Source organism: Delphinapterus leucas, chromosome 14 (genome assembly GCF_059928025.1).
Source record: "Delphinapterus leucas isolate spDelLeu-1000000601 "Yukka" chromosome 14, BTC_Dleu_Yukka2, whole genome shotgun sequence".
NCBI classification, from domain to species: Eukaryota; Metazoa; Chordata; class Mammalia; order Artiodactyla; family Monodontidae; genus Delphinapterus; species Delphinapterus leucas.
The window spans coordinates 76,378,061-76,398,654 of NC_143142.1; the positions used below are offsets into that span (position 1 = coordinate 76,378,061).

Below are 20,594 nucleotides of genomic sequence, written 5' to 3' on the forward strand. Positions count from 1 at the left end.
AAATGATTTTCCAAAAATGTATGTGTTTTTGTTGTTTTCCATTGTACTTGGAATAAAATTCAAACTGTTTACAGTTTTGTTGTTCTTAGCTGGGCTTGCATTATATCCTGTGTGTCCATTATTCAGGAGTTAGTTAGAGATCTGGGCAGGGAAACATGAGTTACTTCAAAGTAGCTTAATTGGTATGAGCATTTTTACCTTATTGTTTTAATAGAATTCCTATATCTTAGAGTCACAGTTTATTCACTGGAAAAAAAAATCTTAGCTAATTGATTTCCAATCCCTTATTTTGGCAGTTAAATAAAAATCTGTTTAATTCTATTTTTTTTTTTTGGTTTATTACAGATCGAGCTGGGAGCATCAGTACCCTTGATTCTTTAGACTTTGCAAGATATTCAGATGATGGTAACAGGGAAACGGATGAGAGAGTGGCAGGTGAGTAAGATTGTAAAGACAGATTTGGATTTTTTGACATTCTAGAAATAATAAAATGACTTGAAGAATTCTCTTCTTTCTATAATTTGATATGTGAATATATTGATATAGTTATTATACAAAGTTATGTTACTAATTTATTGGCTGAAGGGAACATCCCAGCCCCCAACTGCTCTTTCCAGTGGTGCTCTGAATTTTTGGTTATGCACACCTACAGTTTGCTGAGTTCTGCTTGTAGCCAGTAGTTTACAACCATGTAGTTATACAACTGGTGTAAAAGAGGTTTAAGTTAGCCATGGTTTAGTACAAAGTTAGTTGGTCATTGGCCTCCTCATTCCTTTTATCCTCCAAACCAGGACTGAGTAATATTCATGTGTTATATACCAATACAGCTCTACTGATTGTTAAAATTGGTTTAAATACTTCTATGCTGGTTGGTGAATAAAACTTTGCTTGGTTCCCTGGATGCTCCCTGGCCATCACTGCATCTCTCCAGAAACTTCTCTTGACTTGCCTGTGATCCAGAAAATAAAGGGTTAATGCTTGGTCCATCAGGGGCCTCCAGGACCTTGCCCATTCCAAAAAGAAGGCCAACATCCTTATTAGTTGCTTGGTTTCTCATTCCAATCTCCTTCCCCTCTCCATCCTCCCACCATTTCTGCCTTTTAGGCATCACCACTGGATCTGTAGGGACTTCAGAAAACCAATTTGTACCCTCTGTGTCCTGCCCACATCAAATGAGGCCAGTTGGATTCTTCTGGGGGTCCACCCTGGGATTTACCAGTGTAGCAGCTCTGGCTCCTCAGGTGTCAAGTGACTGGTACTTTTCTGGTGCTTCAAGGCTGTGGCTGTCTGTTATTGAAGTAATTTTTGAATGTCTTATTGGAATTGTAGTTTTCATAGGACGTTGACTCTGAGATAGATGGGAAGCAGACAGACATCAGTTAGGTATTTTAATCCACCAGAATGGTGGGCACACCTGGCACAGGAAGGATGCCACGTGGGACAGATGGGAGCCTGTGAGGGAAATATTTTTCTTCCATTTACTGGGACAAGTTTGTTAAAACCTACCAAATGTTTGCCTGTCATAGTCATTATGAATAAAAGTGAGTGCTAATTTTTATATAGCACTTGCTCCATTCTGGACACTGTTGTAAATGTATATTAACTCTTTGAGTTATAGAATTATCATCACCCTCCCCTCCCCAAGAAACTGAGGCACTCAGAGATTATTAAGACTTTAGTGGCAGAGCTAAGACTTGAACGCAGACAACCCAGCAGCAGAGCCCACAACTGACTGCACTGTATGCTACCTCTTAGCATGAAGGATGAGGTTTGACCTGGTTAATATGACATTCCAATATGTGGTTTTCATTTATTACTCAAGAATAGAGCTATTGAATGTTTAAAAAATCTCTCTTTCCCTAATCTCTTCCCTGAGTTAGGGGAAAAAAATGATGTAATTGTTTTTAGTTCAACAGAGGCTAAGAGAGGATTCAGCAGTGAGAACAATAGCATTATCAATTGAATGGAGAAGTCATTGGAAGAGTTTAATGCAGCTCCATATATCAAGTCATGATTTAGTCATAAGCATTATTAATTGAAAGCTGTATCAAAAAAGAAATCACATCAGTACTGTCTGAAAATTAGCAAATCAAATGGGAATTATTTGAATAATTTTAGGACAAACTTATCCTACTAATTATATCATTTGTTAAGTGGCATTGTTATATTTAATTATATAGTAAATGTTAGCTATTCTGTGTTTTCTGTTATATGTTAAGTATTAAATGCATGGTATTTTGGTTTATTAGAGACTAACCAAATACATTTAGTTTTGTATATTGTATTGTTGTTCAGATGGTTATGTATCAGAAAATAACTTCTACCCAGAAATAGACCACATAATTATTTTCTTCCCTTTAATTTTTGTTTGAAAACCTAAATTTTAGACTTAGTAAAATTTAAGAGGTTCATCATTACTCTCAGTATTTAGGTATTTTAGTATTTCTAATTAGGGGGAACAATAATATAGAAGCAAGATGTTATAATTAAGCAATATGTTATAACTAAGCATAACTAAGAGTGAATATTTTAAATATTTGGTAGTTTTGACCTTATATTTTTAATCTAAAGATTATACTCTTATCTCTAAGTTTGGGGAGATAAAGTAATTTTTGCTTACTATATAATGCTAATGTATAAATATATGCTGTCTTGAGAAAAATACTATGTGATGTCACTTATATGTGGAGTCTAAAAAATAATACCAATGAATCTATATATCAATGTAAAACAGAAACAGAGTTATAGACTAGAAAACAATCTTATGGTTCCCCAAAGGGGAGAGGGAGGAGAGGATGGGACAAATTAGGAGTATGGGATTAACAGATACAAACTACTCTACATAAAATAGATAAACAACAATAGATACACAAACAATAGATAAACAATGCCCTCTGTAGCACAGGGCATTATACCTAATACCTTGTAATAACCTGTAACGAAATATAATATACAAAAAAATCGAATGGCTATGCTGTATGCCTGAAGCTCAAGACAATATTGTAAATCAACTATACTTCAGTGTAAATGAGTGACTGAATGCTGTCTTCCATCTTCACTGGAAAAGGGAAGGAAATGTATGTTATTCCAAGAGAATGGCATTCAGACTTTTAATGCTCTTGTGCCATCGCCTATTATTGAGCCAAATGTGTGATACGTGGATGAAAATTTCAATTAATCACAATTCCCATTTACAAAAAGATTTTTGGCTCTTTGCTAACCATTGCTAGTAACTTAGAACCTAATCGAAAAATGAACGATCCAGAAAAGATAATTATCCTGCCATCTATCATTGGATCACATGTAAACCTTACTGAGAAAGAATAAAAATCTCTTTTATTTTCGTATACCAGTCTTGGGCAGAAGGAGATTATAGATAATACAGGTATTGAGTCCGCTGCCCCACGATGCAAATGTAGGGTCTGCTCCAGCCTTTAATAAACTGTTGCTGTTTATGAGACATATATATACTACTACATGTGGGTTCAGCATCATTCTTATCATCTTTTCCCTAAATTTAAATATCTGGTTATTTTTTCAAGTCTGTACAGGTGTTCCTTTAAAGAGGAAAAGATCTCTAAATGGGCAAATGTTTATTGAGCACCTGCTCTGTGCCAGGCACTGTTCCGGTTGCTTTATATAAAATACTTATTTAACCTTGTTAACAATCCTTCAAAATAGGTCATGATATCCTTATTTTATAGATCAGAAAACTGAAAAGCTTACCAAGATTGAAAAAATTTCCCAGTAGCCTCCATATGGCTAAAGGGCAAAATCAGGATGTGAACATATAGGTTTTTATTCCAGGGCTCACAATGTATCTTTAAGTACCAGGCTGGAGCTTTGACTCATCGGTACATTCATGTGGATAGCAGAATCTTATCTTTCCCATACAAGACTGTTTCAACATAGTCATTTTCTTTCCAAAAAAGTAAAATTTCAAAAGCATTTCATTTCAAATATTTTCCACTTCTGAATTTAGTAGACACCAAACCAAAATGAGCTTAATTTAACTGACTTTTTAGTAAAAGCCTTTCTATATGTTATTAAACAAAGCTGTACAGTGTACATACAGTGTAGCTGTTAAATTTTCAAGTTTTCTTCAAGATAGCAAGGGACATCTATGTTCTAAATATTGGGATTGCCATTCTTTAATTAGACATTTTGAGCATCTGCTACGTATTAGGTATTATGTTAGGCGCTAGATACAGACGCATGAAATAGACAGTTTCTGCCCTCAAGGAATTTGTACTAAAACCTGTCTATATCTGTAATACAAATAAATGTTCAGTACTTTGGAACTAGTGATAAGGAACTTGTTGATTTTAGAACCATCTGTATCCCTGTCTCAGGTTCACCTGATCCATCTTTTAGCATCAGAGTCTCTGATTTTATTTGTTCTCATACCTCTACCTGTTACTGTATTACTTCTCTAGTTCATACCTTAATTTTTGTATTGGGATCTAGAGAACTGCAGAAACTATTCTTTCCAATTTGCAGGGAAAGACACTACTGAATGCTGGTAAGATCACTGATGTTTAGATTTATTAGATATGGCATCAAGTACTGGAATGCCCATTCATACAACTAACATTTGCTGAGTCCTCTATATTCAAAGTATTATACTGTTCTGGGAACAATAAACAACAAAGTAGACATATGAAGCCTTTTTAAGCCTACGTAATCTAGTAAACATTCTAAAATGAAATTAAAATTTTTGCCTGTGGGTTAACCTGGCCTTACCCCCTGGGTAAGAAGCATCATCAGTAGCCCTCTCATTCCTTAGCTGTTGGGCTGCAGCATACATATCCAGCTTTATCAGGATTAAATAAGCCTATCTGTCTTATTATAATATATTTTTCCTTAGTACAAAAATCTTTACCTCCTGTTTGTAGTACTTTTTGTTTTTCTTATTTTCAACTTTACTTAAATCTTATTTATGGTTTTGTATGATTTAAAATAGGATAGATGCTCCAACAAGGCTTTTAAGGGCAACAAGCCTTTGATGTGAGTTGTAAATTGTTAAAATTTATATAAGTCATAAAGGTCTGAACTAGGACAATTGCAGAGACAATTGAGATGAATGGTTATTTAGGATTCAAGGGCTGGAATCATTATGGCTTGACATTGAATTAATGTGGGAGTAAGGGCAAGAGGTAAGTGAAGAGTAATCTCCAGGTTTCTTATTTGGGCATCTGGGTAGATAGTGGTGCCCTTAATGAAGAGATACTGCAGGAGGAGGGAAGACAGATTTGAGAGGAAGATGATGAAGTTCATTTAGATAGGATCAAATTCAAAGTTTATGAGACATTCAAGTGGGCATGTCCAGTTGATAAACAGGTAGCCCTGTTTATCTTGGGGAAAAAGTTTAAAGATTTCTGAATCTTAAGAGTACTGGTGAGAGTAAAACTGTAAGAGTGAAATGTTTATCATCCCAGTATATAGAGTAAGAAAAGGACCAGGGAGGACACTCTGGGAAACACCAACTTTGAGATGAATGATAGAGGAATCTGTAAGAGAACCTGAGCAGGAGGAACAATAATGGGAAGAATTTTCTTCTTTTAAAGTTTAAGGAGGAGGAATTTTTTCCCCCTCAGAAGAATATAGAAAACTAAATGTCTACAAACCACGGAGATTGCATCTTGCTTCCTTTCATTTATTTCTCACTATTTGCTAGGTCATGTGTAACAGTCCTCTACCTTTCTTAGGTCTGTAATAGGCAGGGAGCATTTTCTAAACCCAGAAGGAGTGGTGATGGTACTGCCTGGGGATTTTTGTATTATTTTAGGAATATATTTTTATTCTAATTCATATTCTTATGAGAATTTTCCTCTTTTCCCAGAACCTTTCCTGGGATAATAAAATAAGTATTAAGGATAGGGAAGTGGTATTTTATTACCACTATTATTTTATTACCACTATACTGATTCTGATCAGTATTATAGGAAAGATCTAAAATATGTATTATTTTGAGTTTTGTGCCAAAAGAACTAAGACTAACAAATATTTCAAGATAATATTAGTAATATATTTAGTTGGGACAACAAAGAATCAATATTTCTTTCTGCTTTGAAATTTAACACTGCACCTTTGGTGTCTCGACATGGTCAATTGTATATATCCCAAGTCACGAGCACCTGATCTTGAAGCTCTCAAGTACCCCTGATATAATGCCAGTATTATCCAACCCTATTTAGGAAATAACTATCTCAACTAATCTAGAATTGCTTATACTGACTTAGTCATTAAATATTTTGGTAAGATTGTAATATGCAGTATTAGAATATACCTATGTCTGCGATTACTTTAGTTCCAATAAAATTGCATTCAGCAGGGTTGGGCTAGTGGAGGGTTGGAATAGTGGAGTGAGCAGGCTGGTAGTTGGTTCCTACAGTGTTTTTTAAAAACATGTACTTCTTCAAACATTTTTATGAAGAATTATAATATTCGAAAAATACTTGGAGGTTGCTTGGTACAATGTATCTCTTTACAGGATAATAAATTTTGAGATTTAATCCAATATTTTTTTAATGAAGAAGTGACAAATTTATATATGTGTAAATATAGCTGTTCAGACCTTTCTTGTGAAACTTTCTCACATAACTGCAAATACTTGATCATACTGTGCCTTTATAGAGATGTGCTATGGCTTCAAAGATATGCCTTTGTCTTTTAAAGTCTATATTGTATATTAAGAAACATGCAGCAGAGTGAATTCGTTTTGATAAGCACTATCTTTCCAGAGCATTGGTACCTTTTAATGACATTTGGCAATGTATGTGTAGATGTGCATAAAAATATAAATTCTTGCCGTCTGACATGGGTTTTTCTGGCTTTCTGTGCCTTGATCATTTAGTGTTTTGCTCTTGGTCACCTAAACTTTCACCAGTTGAATCTGAGTTTTTTTCACAGTTTGTGTTTTAACCAGTTTTTTTTTAATTTATTTTTTTCATATTTCTTTCATCCTGGTGCAGGGCATTTCTGATCTGCAATTGTTCTGTAATATGTTAGTAAATTGTAAGTGATTCTGGAAGCATAATATGTATACTCATTTTGCTTGTGGTATAGTTAAGTGCTTTTAAAGCAAAATAAATTACCTAAAGTTTTGAAATAAAAAGAAAAGTAAACCTATTCTGTACTTACCTAACACATTGAATGTGTGCAGTCTGACTTTAAACACAAACTCTAAGAGTTTCCAGAAGTGTTAAGTTTTAGGAAATGTTTTAACTTTGTTGCACAGAAATATTTGCAGATCAGCATTGCTGACTAACAAAAAAGAAATAGTCACATACATGTCATCTGATTTTTAGTTGTGCTTCCGTGTTGCTGCAGGGAAATTCTGTGCATCAAAATAATTGGCTTTAATGTACCAGATGTGATTCAGTTACATCTTAAGTTTTTAATGAAAATATGCAAACTGAGTGAATTCTATTTTTTCCATATATTTTTATAGCCTTGTTGTCTCTGATAGCATTTTATTTGCCATCTTCTTTATTCTGTTTATTAGTCAATGAGGAAAAAAATGCATCTTTAAAGTGTTAAATTTGCTAATTTTTATGCAGAACTATTTAAATTATAATTTTTTTAAATATCCAGTTGTGACAAAAATCACTTAATTTTCTCAGAGCTTTACTTCACACAAATGGCTTTTTTCCCCACATCTAAGCTTGCTTTTTCTTCAGAGCAGTATTTATATATTTTAAAGAAAATTCCCAGCAAAGACACATATAGTTAAATCTTGCTCATGATGAAACATTTTAAAGAGCTCATTAAAATGTCTCCTCAGTATTCATGTTTATCTTATAATCAGACTCTGTGGTAATAGGAGAAATCTTTAAGTTTCATTAGTACCTCTTACTATGAACAAATATCTATTTGAAGAGTTGTCAGAAACTTTGAAATTCTACTTAAATTTACTAGGTATCCTTAGATTACCACACTTGTAGAATTGTACTCAATCATTTGCTTTAGAATGATCTTAATTGTAAATTAAAAGACAAACTATTTCTATCCTTTGGCTTTAAATGAAACCTAAAATAACCCCCTCAGAACTTTTTTTTAGATATGTGTTTAACATATCTGTGCTTGTTTATAGAAGACATACTTGTTTGTAGAAAAATTGATAGGCATCCCACATTTGTTAAATATTTAAACCCTGTTCTTTCAACATCTTAATGAAGGACTATATTCACTAATGTTTCTGTATGTTGATTTATAACATTATTCTAGATAATACATTTTAAAATACATTTTTTTTAATCCTAAGATTTTCTTTAAGTGTATTTGCTAGGACTTCATCTAATTTTTGTCTTTTCCCCTAAAATTATGTCACCTGAAAACATTCCATTACATTTCTTACCTAGACTGAGTGAAACACAACCACCTAAATTACTAAGATTTTTATTTACCTAAAGGAGAGTATGCCATAGATTTTACTTTTAAATAGAGCTATTCCTTGTCAGACAGCTGGAACATTTGATCAGTAGTCCCCTGTATTCTAAAACTATGGAAAATATTCACCAGTTTGCTTGCAAATCAACTCTGCTGCATGCGTTCACAAGTTTCATAAAGATTGCATGCTTTCTGTTTTCAATACAAATTGTATTTTTTTTTCATACCCATCCTTGCTTTTTATTTTTTTATTTTTGTTTCCCTTTTCTTGGTTGGATGCCTGTGTGTGTTTATTCCAAATCCCTGTCCAGTCCTGGAGTTTGAACTACGGAAAGCCAAGGAGACCATTCAGGCCCTCCGAGCCAACCTGACAAAGGCTGCAGGTGGTGTACATAAACTTTTTTGAGACTTTTTCTACTTTGACAATGTAGAAGTAGCTGAGATGTTTTCTAATGTAAAATAGTAAAATATTATTCATATTTTCTTCCACCAGAACACGAAGTTCCTTTACAGGAACGAAAAAATTACAAATCAAGTCCTGAAATTCAGGTGGGTGAATGACAGATCTAAAAGTATCTTCCATATGAAATGGTAGCACAAGTATTGAAGGAAGAAGACTTACAGTATTGTATCTGTCTGTTATTTATCTCTAGGAGCCAATCAAACCTCTTGAAAAGAGAGCTCTAAACTTCTTAGTCAATGAATTTTTATTGAAGAATAACTACAAGCTGACATCAATAACCTTTTCAGATGAAAATGATGATCAGGTACAATTTCTTTTCGGTTTTCTTTTTTTTTAATAAGCGACGATTTGTTTCCTTTTTAATTTATAATATACTTATTTTCTCTTTTATCTAGTTTCTTTAGTTTTTCGAAAAGTTATACATATTGTAAAATTCCATAAGGCTTCCCAGTCTAGTATTCTGTTGGCTTATAGATTTCCTCTTTCTACATAAAGACTTCTCATTCTTTCCAGGGAGCTTTTTACAACTCCCCTTATAACTATGTAATCTACTCATATTTCCATGTATTTATAAAATGTGCTTTTTTTTTTTAACTTTAAAACATTTACTTAGTAGTACAGATTAATGTGTACTTACAAATTCAGTTTAACTAAAACCTCTTCAGTAACACTATAATAATTAAGATGATGGATAACAGCATTTAAGAGAGAATATTTTGAATAAGAGAATATAAGTTGTGTCTCTGAATAGGAGCCAATCTTAGAACCTCATTATTTTACTGATAAAATCTTATAGGAAAAGAAATGATGCTTTGTTTAGTGTTATCTCGTAACCCTGGAATATTTTGACTTCTTAGTGCGAATAGGTCAGTTTGAATCTTGTACCTTAGTAAAGTAAATACCAAGGAGTGTATTGTATAGAAATCAGGAGGCTATCATTTTAAATCAGGTATATCCCATTGGTCCATAAACTATCCCATGGATCATTTAGCAAAAATAAAAGTAGCAAAAATAGAAGTTCTCTAAGGAAGATAGCAGTACAGTTACTCCCTCAGTTATTGTAATGTATTTGGCAAAAACTAAATTTAATAAAATATATAGTTATTCTTTATTAAATGGTAGTTTTACTCAACTATATAAAAGACATTAAACTAATATTTACCTAATATAAATAATGTTATAATATACTGTGATTATATTTCAGTTTAATCATGTTTTATCACAAACTTAGGTTAATGATCAACTAAACAATGAATAAGAAATATGTTGAATATATGAGAAACATTGAGAGGCCAAAAAGAAGGCAGAAAAAGAAGAAAAAGGGAACAAAGAGTAGATGGCACACACAGAAAACAATAGCAAGATGGCAGATTTAAAACCCAGCCATATCAATACTCACTTTAAATATAAATGATCTATCCTTCCAATTAAAAGGCAGAAATTACTGGAGATTTCAAGCTGGCTCTCTCAATAATTGATAGAATAAGGTAATAGAAAATCATTTAGGATATAGAACACTTGTGCTATGCTGTCAACTAACTTTACATAAGTAGAATTTATAAAACTTCATCTTTCAATAGCTGAATACATGGTTTCAAATACGTATGGGTCACTTATCAAAATAGATCATATTATATCTATTAAATAGATGTAGGTGATAAAGCAAGTCAGTATTTAAGAGGATTTTAAATATTTCCAAATAACACGTAAGTTAAAGAAGAAATCAAAAGGGAAATTATGAAGTATTTTGAGCTGAATGAAGATGAAAACAAAACCATCAAAATTTGCAGGATGTAGCTAAAGCTACAGGAAAGTTTATGACACCAAAATGTTTATAATATAAAAGAAGGAAGATTTCAAATTGATGAAAATCAGCTTCTACTTTAAGAAACTAGAAAAAGAAAACTAAGCAAAGCCCAAAGTAAGCAGAAGAAAGGAAATATTAAAAATGAGAGTGTAAATCAATGATATAGGCAACAGAAAACAATAGAGAAAAGCTAACAAAATAAAAAACTGAGTTTTTGAGGTTAATGAAATTGGAACACCTCTAGCCTGACTGATTAGGAAAAAGAGAGAAGAAGCAAATTATCAAAATCTGGAATGAGCAAGGTTATATCACTATAAATTTTACTTATTATATATTAATAACATATAACATAGTATAGCCAAAACAACTTTAATAAAGAAGAACAAAATTGGGGGACTTCAGCTACCTGACTTGAAGATATTGTAGTTTAGACAGTATCTTATTGGCATAAAGGTAGACAAATAGATCAATAGAACATAATAGAGAGTCAAGAGATTAATTTATGCATAGATGATCTTTTGATGTCTGACAGAATGCAAAGTAAATTTCATTCAGAAAGGACAGTCATTTTTATAATTGGTACTGGAACATTTTGATATCTGTAGACCTCCAAAAATGAATTTCAAACCATACCTCACACCATCTACAAAAATTAATTCAAATGGATCATAGCTTTAACTTCTAAAACCATAAGGCTCCTAGAAGAAAACATGGAAAAAATGCATTGCAACCTTGGACGGTGGGCCAAGATTTCTTATATATGACACCAAAAGTATGGTGTTCTTCAGCAAAATTGTTCTCATCAAAATCAATAACTTCTGCTCTTTGAGAGCCACTCTAAGCAAATGAAAAGGTAAGCCATAGATTGGGTGAAATATTTGCAAGTAACATATATGATAAAGGACTTTATCCAGAATATTTAAAGAACTCTCTAAACTGAATAATAAGAAAACAGCCCAATTTTTAAAAGCATGGACAAAAAATTTAAACAGATACTGCAACAGAGAACATATATGGATCGCAAATAAGCACATGAAAAAGGTGCTCAGCATCTTTAGTCATTAGGGAAATGCAAATTAAGTCACAATGAGAATACCATAACACTTAATAGAATGTCTGAGACTGTACCAAGTCTTGGCAAAGATGTGGAGTAACTAGAAATCTCATCTTTGCTAGTGAGAATGCAAACTGGTACAGTCACTTTGGAACACTTTTTGGCAGTTTCTTTAAAAAGTTAAAACCTTCACCAACTATATGACCTGGTCATTCCATTCATGGATATTAAAATCCAAGAGAAACGAAAGCATATGTTCATACAAAGACTCCTTTACAATGTTCACAGCAGCTTTATTTATGGTAGCTAAAATCAGGGTAACAACCCAAATATACAAGAGCAGGTGGTTGAATAAAACATTTTAATATATCCTTATAGTAGAATACTACACAGCCACAAAAAGGAACGAACTGCTGACAGATACAACAACACAGATCAGTCTGAAAATCCTTAATCATTAATTTGGGTGAAAAAAACCAGACAAATATAGTACTTGCTGTATGAATTTATAAAAAATTCTAAGAAATGTAAACTATTATACAGTGACAGAAAACAGGTCAGTATTTGCCTAGGAACAGGGCACATGTGAGGAATAAGAGGGAAGGATTACAAAGGGGCCAAGAAAACTTTTGGGAGTGAACAAGTTCATCTTGTTGATTGTGGTGGTCTATTCAGGGTACACACAGATGTCAAAACTTATCAAATTGTACGTTTTAAATTAGCTCGTGGATTTAAATCATGCAGTTTATTGTGTATTAATTATATACCTCAGTAAAGCTGTTTTTTATGAAAGGCAGTGGAAGTGCTCATCAATAACCTGTTCTTTAACCATTAAACAACATTTAGTGCTAATTTCAAATGACCTAAAAGCAGAGCTATATAGAGCCCTCCCTCCCCTCATGTTTAGTCTCTAGACAAAGTGTAAAACTTTTTCCCTGTTTTATTTTTGATCATATACCCCGATTTTACCCTCTTAGTGGCACTTATCATTACCTGCAATTATCTCTTGTCTCCCTGACTAGACTATAAGTTTCTTGAGGCTAAAAGAATCTCTTGTTCATCTCTGTATCTGCAAGTATAGTAAAACTCCGTAAATATTTATTGATAGTTTTCTCATATTTTTATCTGCATGCAATCATTGTCTTACTGTTCTTGGCTTCCCTCCTACCAGTTCTTTCTTTTATGATTTTTTACTTTCTATCCTTTCTTTCTGTTGTGCTATGTGAAATTTTTTTTTTTTTTTGTAAATAAGCGTTCTGTGTATTTTCAACTTCTCTCAGAATATCCTTTTTGCTTTAAATAACACTTGTCTCTTAACTGAGGATGCTGTTTCCCCTATTTTCCAAGTACGAGATGGTGGTGCCTCTCACACTCTAGAACCAGGATGTTTTCTCCCAGGATGTTTCTCCCAGGATGTTTTCTCAATTGGAACATACACTTTGACATTACAACAAAATTATGATTATGTTGAATTTTCAAGATATTAGCAATAAGGGGACTTCCCCAGTGGTCCAGTGGTAAAGAATCCTCCTTCCAGTGCAGGGGACGTGGGTTTGATCCCTGCTCAGGGAACTAAGATCCCACATGCCGTGGGGCAACTAAGCCCACGTACCACAACTACTGAGCCCACATGCCACAAACTACAGAGCCCATGCACTCTGGAGCCCGCACGCCACAACTAGAGAGAGAAAAAAACTGCACACCAACTAGAGAGAAGCCCAAGCACCAAAATGAAGAGCCCGTGTGCCACAATGGAAGATCCCACATGCTGCACTAAGGCCTGACGCAGCCAAAAAAGAAAAGAAGGATATTAGCAATAAGGAAAAGATAAATTTCAGGGGAGGAGCTTCAAGATGGCGGAAGAGTAAGACACAGAGACCACCTTCCTCCCCACAAATACATCAGAAATACATCTACATGTGGAACAACCCCTACAGAACACCTACTGAATGCTGGCACAAGACCTCAGACTTCCCAAAAGGCAAGAAACTCCCCACGTACCAGGGTAGGGCAAAAGAAAAAAGAGACAAAAGAATAGGAAGGGACCTGCACCAGTGGGAGGGAGCTGTGAAGGAGGAAATGTTTCCACACACTAGGAAGGCCCTTCACAGGCAGAGACTGCGGGTGGCGGAGGGGGGGAAGCTTCAGGAGCCACGGAGGAGAGCACAGAAACTGGGGTGCAGAGGGCAAAGCAGAGAGATTCCCGCACAGAGGATCGGTGCCAACCAGCACTCACCAGCCCGAGAGGCTTGTCTGCTCACCTGCCGGGGCGGGCGGGGTCTGGGAGCTGAGGCTCGGGCTTCAGTCAGATCCCAGGGAGAGGACTGGGGTTGGCTGCGTGAACACAGCCTGAGGGGGATTGTGTGCCACAGCTAGCCAGGAGGGAGTCCGGGAAAAAGTCTGGACCTGCCGAAGAGGCAAGAGACTTTTTCTTGCCTCTTGTTTCCTGGTGCACGAGGAGAGGGAATTAAGAGCACCACTTAAAGGAGCTCCAGAGACGGCCGTGAGACGCAGCTATCAGCGCGGACCCCAGAGACAGGCATGGGATGCTAAGGCTGCTGGTGCCACCACCAAGGAGCCTGTGTGCAACCACACGTCACTATCCACACCTCCCCTCCCGGGAGCCTGTGCAGCCCACCACTGCCAGGGTCCCGTGATCCAGGGACAACTTCCCAGGGAGAACGCATGGCACGCCTCAGACTGCTGCAATATCACATCGTCCGCTGCCACTGCAGGCTCGCCCCACATTCGTACCCTTCCCTCCCCCCGGCCTGAGTGAGCCAGAGCCCCCGAATCAGCTGCTCCTTTAACGCCATCCTGTCTGAGCGAAGAACAGATGCCCTCAGGCAACCTACACACAGAGGCGGGTCCAAATCCAAATCTGAACCCCAGGAGCTGTGTGAAAAAAGAAGAGAAAGGAAATTTTCTCCCAGCAGCCTCAGGAGCAGCAGATTAAATCTCCACAATCAACTTGACGTACCCTGCATCTGTGGAATGCCTGAATAGACAACGAATCATCCCAAATTAAGGAGGTGGACTTTGGGGGCAATGATACATTTTTTTTCCCCCTTTTTCTCTTTTTGTGAATGTGTATGTGGATGCTTCTGTGTGATTTTGTCTGTATAGCTTTGCTTTTACCATTTGTCCTAGGGTTCTGTTTGTCCGTTTTTTTGTTGTTTTATTACTTTTCAAAAATTTTTCCTTAATAATTATTTTTTATTTTTTATTATAATAACTTTATTTTATTTCACTTTACTTTATTTTATTTTATCTTCTTTCTTCCTTTCTTTTTTTTCCTCCCATTTATTCTGAGCTGTGTGGATGACAGGCTCTTGGTGCTCCAGCCAGGCATCAGGGCTGTGCGTCGGAGGTGGGACAGCCAAAGTCAGGACACTGGTCTACAAGAGACCTCCCAGCTCAGAGATCTCACAGTGATCTCCATCTTAACGCCAAGACCCAGCTTCACTCAACGACCAGCAAGCTACAGTGCTGTACACCCTGTGCCAAACAACTAGCAACACAGGAACACAAATCCATCCATTAGCAGAGAGGCTGCCTAAAATTATAATAAGGCCACAGACAGCCCAAAACACACCACCAGACATTGACCTGCCCACCAGAAAGACAAGATCCAGGCTGACCCACCAGAACACAGGCACTAGTCCCCTCCACCAGGAAGCCTACACAACCCACTGAACCAACCTTAGCCACTGGGGACAGACACCAGAAACAACGGGAACTACAAACCTGCAGCCTGTGAAAAGGAGACCCCAAACACAGTAAGTGAAGCCAAATGAGAAGACAGAGAAACAAACAGCAGATGAAGGAGCAAGGCAAAACCCACCAGACCTAACAAATGAAGAGGAAATAGGCAGTCTACCTGAAAAAGAATTCAGAATAATGATAGTAAACATGATCCAAAGTCTCGGAAATAGAATGGAGAAAATACAAGAAACGTTTAACAAGGACCTAGAAGAACTAAAGAGCAAACAAACAGTGATGAACAACACAATAAATGAAATTAAAAGTTCTCTAGAAGGGATCAATAGCAAAATAAATGAAGCAGAAGAACAGATAAGTGACCTGGAAGATGAAATAGTGGAAATAAGTACTGCAGAGCAGAATAAAGAAAAAAGAATGAAAAAAATTGAGGACAGTGTCAGAGACCTCTGGGACAACATTAAACACACCAACATTCAAATTTTAGGGGTCCCAGAAGAAGAAGAGAGAAAGAAAGGGACTGAGAAAATATTTGAAGAGATTATGGTTGAAAACTTCCCTAATATGGGAAAGGAAATAGTCAAGTCCAGGAAGCACAGAGAGTCCCATACAGGATAAACCCAAGGAGAACCATGCCAAGACACATATTAATCAAACTATCAGGGCTTCTCTGGTGGCGCAGTGGTTGAGAGTCCGCCTGCCGATGCAGGGGACATGGGTTCGTGCCCCGGTCTGAGAGGATCCCTCATGCCGCGGAGGGGCTGGGCCCATGAGCCATGGCCGCTGAGCCTGTGCGTCTGGAGCCTGTGCTCTGCAATGGGAGAGGTCACAGCAGTGAGAGGCCCGCATGCCACAAAAAAAAAAAAAAAAAAAAAAAATTAAAATTAAATACAAAGGTAAAATATTAAAAGCAGCAAGGCAAAAATAACACACAAGGGAATCCCCATAAGGTTAACAGCTGATCTTTCAGCAGAAACTCTGCAAGCCAGAAGGGAGTGGCAGGACATATTTAAAGTGATGAAGGAGAAAAACCTACAACCAACATTACTCTACCCAGCAAGGATCTCATTCAGATTTGACGGAGAAATTAAAAGCTTTACAGACAAGCATACGCTAAGAGAATTCAGCACCACCAAACCAGATTTACAACAAATACTAAAGGAACTTCTCTAGGCAGGAAACACAAGAAAAGGAAAAGACCTACAATAACAAACCCAAAACAATTACGAAAATGGTAATAGGAACATACATACCAATGAATACCTTAAATATGAATGGTTTAAATGCTCCAGCCAAAAGACATAGACTGGCTGAATGCATAAAAAACAAGATCCATATATATGCTGTCTACAAGAGACCCACTTCAGACCTAGGGACACATACAGACTGAAAGTGAGAGGATGGGAAAAGATATTTCATGCTAATGGAAATCGAAAGAAAGCTGGAGAAGCAATTCTCATACCAGACAAAATAAACTTTAAAACAAAGACTGTTACAAGAGACAAAGAAGGACAGTACATAATGATCAAGGGATCAATCCAAGAAGAAGATATAACAACTGTAAATATTTATGCACCCAGCACAGGAGCAGCGCAATTCATAAGGCAAATACTAACAGCCGTAAAAGGGGAAATCGACTGTAACACAATCATAGTAGGGGACTTTAACACCCCACTTTCACCAATGGACAGATCATCCAAAATGAAAATAAATAAGGAAATACAAGCTTTAAATGATACATTAAACAAGATGGACTTAATTGATATTTATAGGACATTCCATCCAAAAGCAACAGAATACACATTCTTTTTATGTGCTCATGGAACATTCTCCAGGATAGATCATATCTTGGGTCACAAATCAAGCCTTGGTAAATTTAAGGAAATTGAAATTGTATCAAGTATCTTTTCCGACCACAACGCTATGAGACTAGGTATCAATTACAGGAAAAAATCTGTAAAAATGCAAACACATGGAGGCTAAACAATACACTACTTAATAACCAAGAGATCACTGAAGAAATTAAAGAGGAAATCAAAAAATACCTAGAAACAAATGACAATGAAAACACAGTGACCCAAAACCTTTGGGATGCAGCAAAAGCAGTTTTAAGAGGGATGTTTATAGCAATGCAATCGTACCTCAAGAAACAAGAAACAACCCAAGTAAACAACATTACCTTACACCTAAAGCAATTAGACAAAGAAGAACAAAAAACCCACAAAGTTAGCAGAAGGAAAGAAATCATAAAGATCAGATCAGAAATAAATGAAAAAGAAATGAAGGAAACCATAGGAAAGATCGATAAAACTAAAAGCTGGTTCTTTGAGAAGATAAACAAAATTCATAAGCCATTAGCCAGACTCATCAAGAAAAAAAGGGAGAAGGCTCAAATCAATAGAATTAGAAATAAAAAAGGAGAAGGAACAACTGACTGCAGAAACACAAAGGATCATGAGAGATTACTACAAGCAACTATATGTCAATCAAATGAACAACCTGGAAGAAAAGGACAAATATTTAGAAATGCACAATGTGCTGAGACTGAACCAGGAGAAATAGAAAATATGAACAGACCAATCAGAAGCACTGAAATTGAAACTGTGATTAAAAATCTTCCAACAAACAAAAGCCCGGAACCAGATGGCTTCAAAGGCGAATTCTATCAAACATTTAGAGAAGAGCTAACACCTATACTTCTCAAACTCTTCCAAAATAGAGCAGAGGGAGGTACACTCCCAAACTCATTCTACGAGGTCACCATCACCGTGATACCAAAACCACGCGAAGATGTCTCAAAGAAAGAAAACTACAGGCCAATATCACTGATGAACATAGATGCAAAAATCCTCAACAAAATACTAGCAAACAGAATCCAGCAGCACATTAAAAGGATCATACACCATGATCAAGTGGGGTTTATCCCAGGAATGCAAGGATTGTTCAGTATACGCAAATTAATCAGTGTGATATGCCATATTAACAAATTGAAGGAGAAAAACCATATGATCATCTCAATAGATGCAGAGAAAGCTTTCGATAAAATTCAACACCCATGTATGATAAAAACCCTCCAGAAAGTAGGCATAGAGAGAACTTACTTCAACATAATAAAGGCCATATATGACAAATACACAACCAACATCATCCTCAATGGTGCAAAATTGAAACCCTTTCCATTAAGATCAGGAACAAGACAAGGATGCCCACTCTCACCACTATTATTCAACATAGTTTTGGAACTTTTAGCCACAGCAATCAGAGAAGAAAAAGAAATAAATGGAATCCAAATTGGAAAAGAAGAAGTAAAGCTGTCACTGTTTGCAGATGACATGATACTATACATAGAGAATCCTAAAGATGCTACCAGAAAACTACTAGAGCTAATCAATGAATTTGGTAAAGTAGCAGGATACAAAATTAATGCACAGAAATCTCTTGCATTCCTATACACTAATGATGAAAAATGTGAAAGTGAAATTAAGAAAACACTCCCATTTTACCATTGCAACAAAAAGAATAAAACATCTAGGAATAAACCTACCTAAGGAGACAGAAGATCTGTATGCAGAAAATTATAAGACACTGATGAAAGAAATGAAAGGTGATACACCCAGATGGAGAGATATACCATCTTCTTGGATTGGAAGAATCAATATTGTGAAAACGACTCTACTACCCAAAGCAATCTACAAATTCAATGGAATCCCTATCAAATTACCAATGGCATTTTTTACGGAACTAGAACAAAAAATCTTAAAATTTGTTTGGCGACACAAAAGACCCCGAATAGCCAAAGCGGTCTTTAGGGAAGAATACGGAGCGGGAGGAATCAGGCTCTCTGACTTCACACTATACTACAAAGCTACAGTAATCAAGACAATATGGTACTGCCACAGAAACAGAAATATAGATCAATGGAACAGGATAGAAAGCCTAGAGATAAACTCACACATCTATGGTCAACTAATCTATGACAAAGGAGGCAAGGGTATACAATGGAGAAAAGATAGTCTCTTCAATTAGTGGTGCTGGGAAACCTGGACAGCTACATGTAAAAGAATGAAATTAGAACATTCCCGAACACCATACACAAAAATAAATTCAAAATGGATTAGAGACCTTAACGTAAGACCGGACACTACAAAACTCTTAGAGGAAAACATAGGAAGAACAGTCTTTGATATAAATCACAGCAAGATCTTTTTTGATCCACCTCCTAGAGTAATGGAAATAAAAACAAAAATAAACAAATGGGACCTAATGAAACTTCAAAGCTTTTGCACAGCAAAGGAAACTACAAACAAGACGAAAAGACAACCCTTAGAAAGGGAGAAAATATTTGCAAACGGATCAATGGACAAAGGATTAATTTCCAAATAATATAAACAGCTCATGGAGCTCAATATTAAAAAAACAACCCAATCCAAAAATGTGCAGAAGACCTAAATAGACATTTCTCCAAAGGAGATATACAGATTGCCAACAAACACATGAAAGAATGCTCAACATTATTAGTCATTAGAGAAATGCAAATCAAAACTACAATGAGATATCATCTCACACCAGTCAGAATGGCCATCATCAAAAAATCTACAAACAATAAATGCTGGAGAGGGTGTGGAGAAAAGCGCACCCTCTTGCACTGTTGGTGGGAATGTAAATTACTACAGCCACTATGGAGAACAGTATGGAGGTTCCTTAAGAAACTAAAAATAGAACTACCATACAACCCAGCAATCCCACTACTGGGCATATACCCTGAGAAAACCATAATTCAAAAAGAGTCATGTACCACAGTGTTCATTGCAGCTCTATTTACAATAGCCAGGACATGGAGGCAACCTAAGTGTCCATCAACAGATGAACTGATAAAGAAAATGTGGCACATATATACAGTGGAATATTATTCAGCCATAAGAAGAAACAAAACTGAGTTAGTTGTAGTGAGGTGGATGGACCTAGAGCCTGTCATACAGAGTGAGGTAAGTCAGAAAGAGAAAAACAAATACCATATGCTAACACATATATATGGAATCTTAAAAAAAAAAAAATTGTCATGAAGAATCCGAGGACAAGGCAGGAATAAAGACGCACACCTACTAGAGCATGGACTTGAGGATCCGCGGAGGGGGTCGGGTAAGCTGGGACAAAGAGAG

The 20,594-nt window shown here is 36.1% G+C and overlaps 1 protein-coding gene across 14 annotated transcripts in view; it reads left to right on the forward strand.

Annotated features, from left to right (window-relative positions):
• The window catches only part of RELCH (RAB11 binding and LisH domain, coiled-coil and HEAT repeat containing), a 130,583-nt gene that overhangs the window by 17,879 nt on the left and 92,110 nt on the right, over nucleotides 1–20,594 (forward strand). For 8 of the 14 annotated variants that reach the window (XR_016387651.1, XR_016387652.1, XR_016387654.1 and 5 more), the window contains exon 1: nucleotides 19,857–20,420. Coding sequence is in view for 7 of the 14 variants with exons in the window: in XM_089895268.1 (XP_089751394.1) it covers nucleotides 19,929–20,420 (492 nt within the window). In the remaining 7 variants the exon portion in view is untranslated. The other 6 variants (XR_016387657.1, XM_089895269.1, XM_089895270.1 and 3 more) reach the window with 3 other exon arrangements.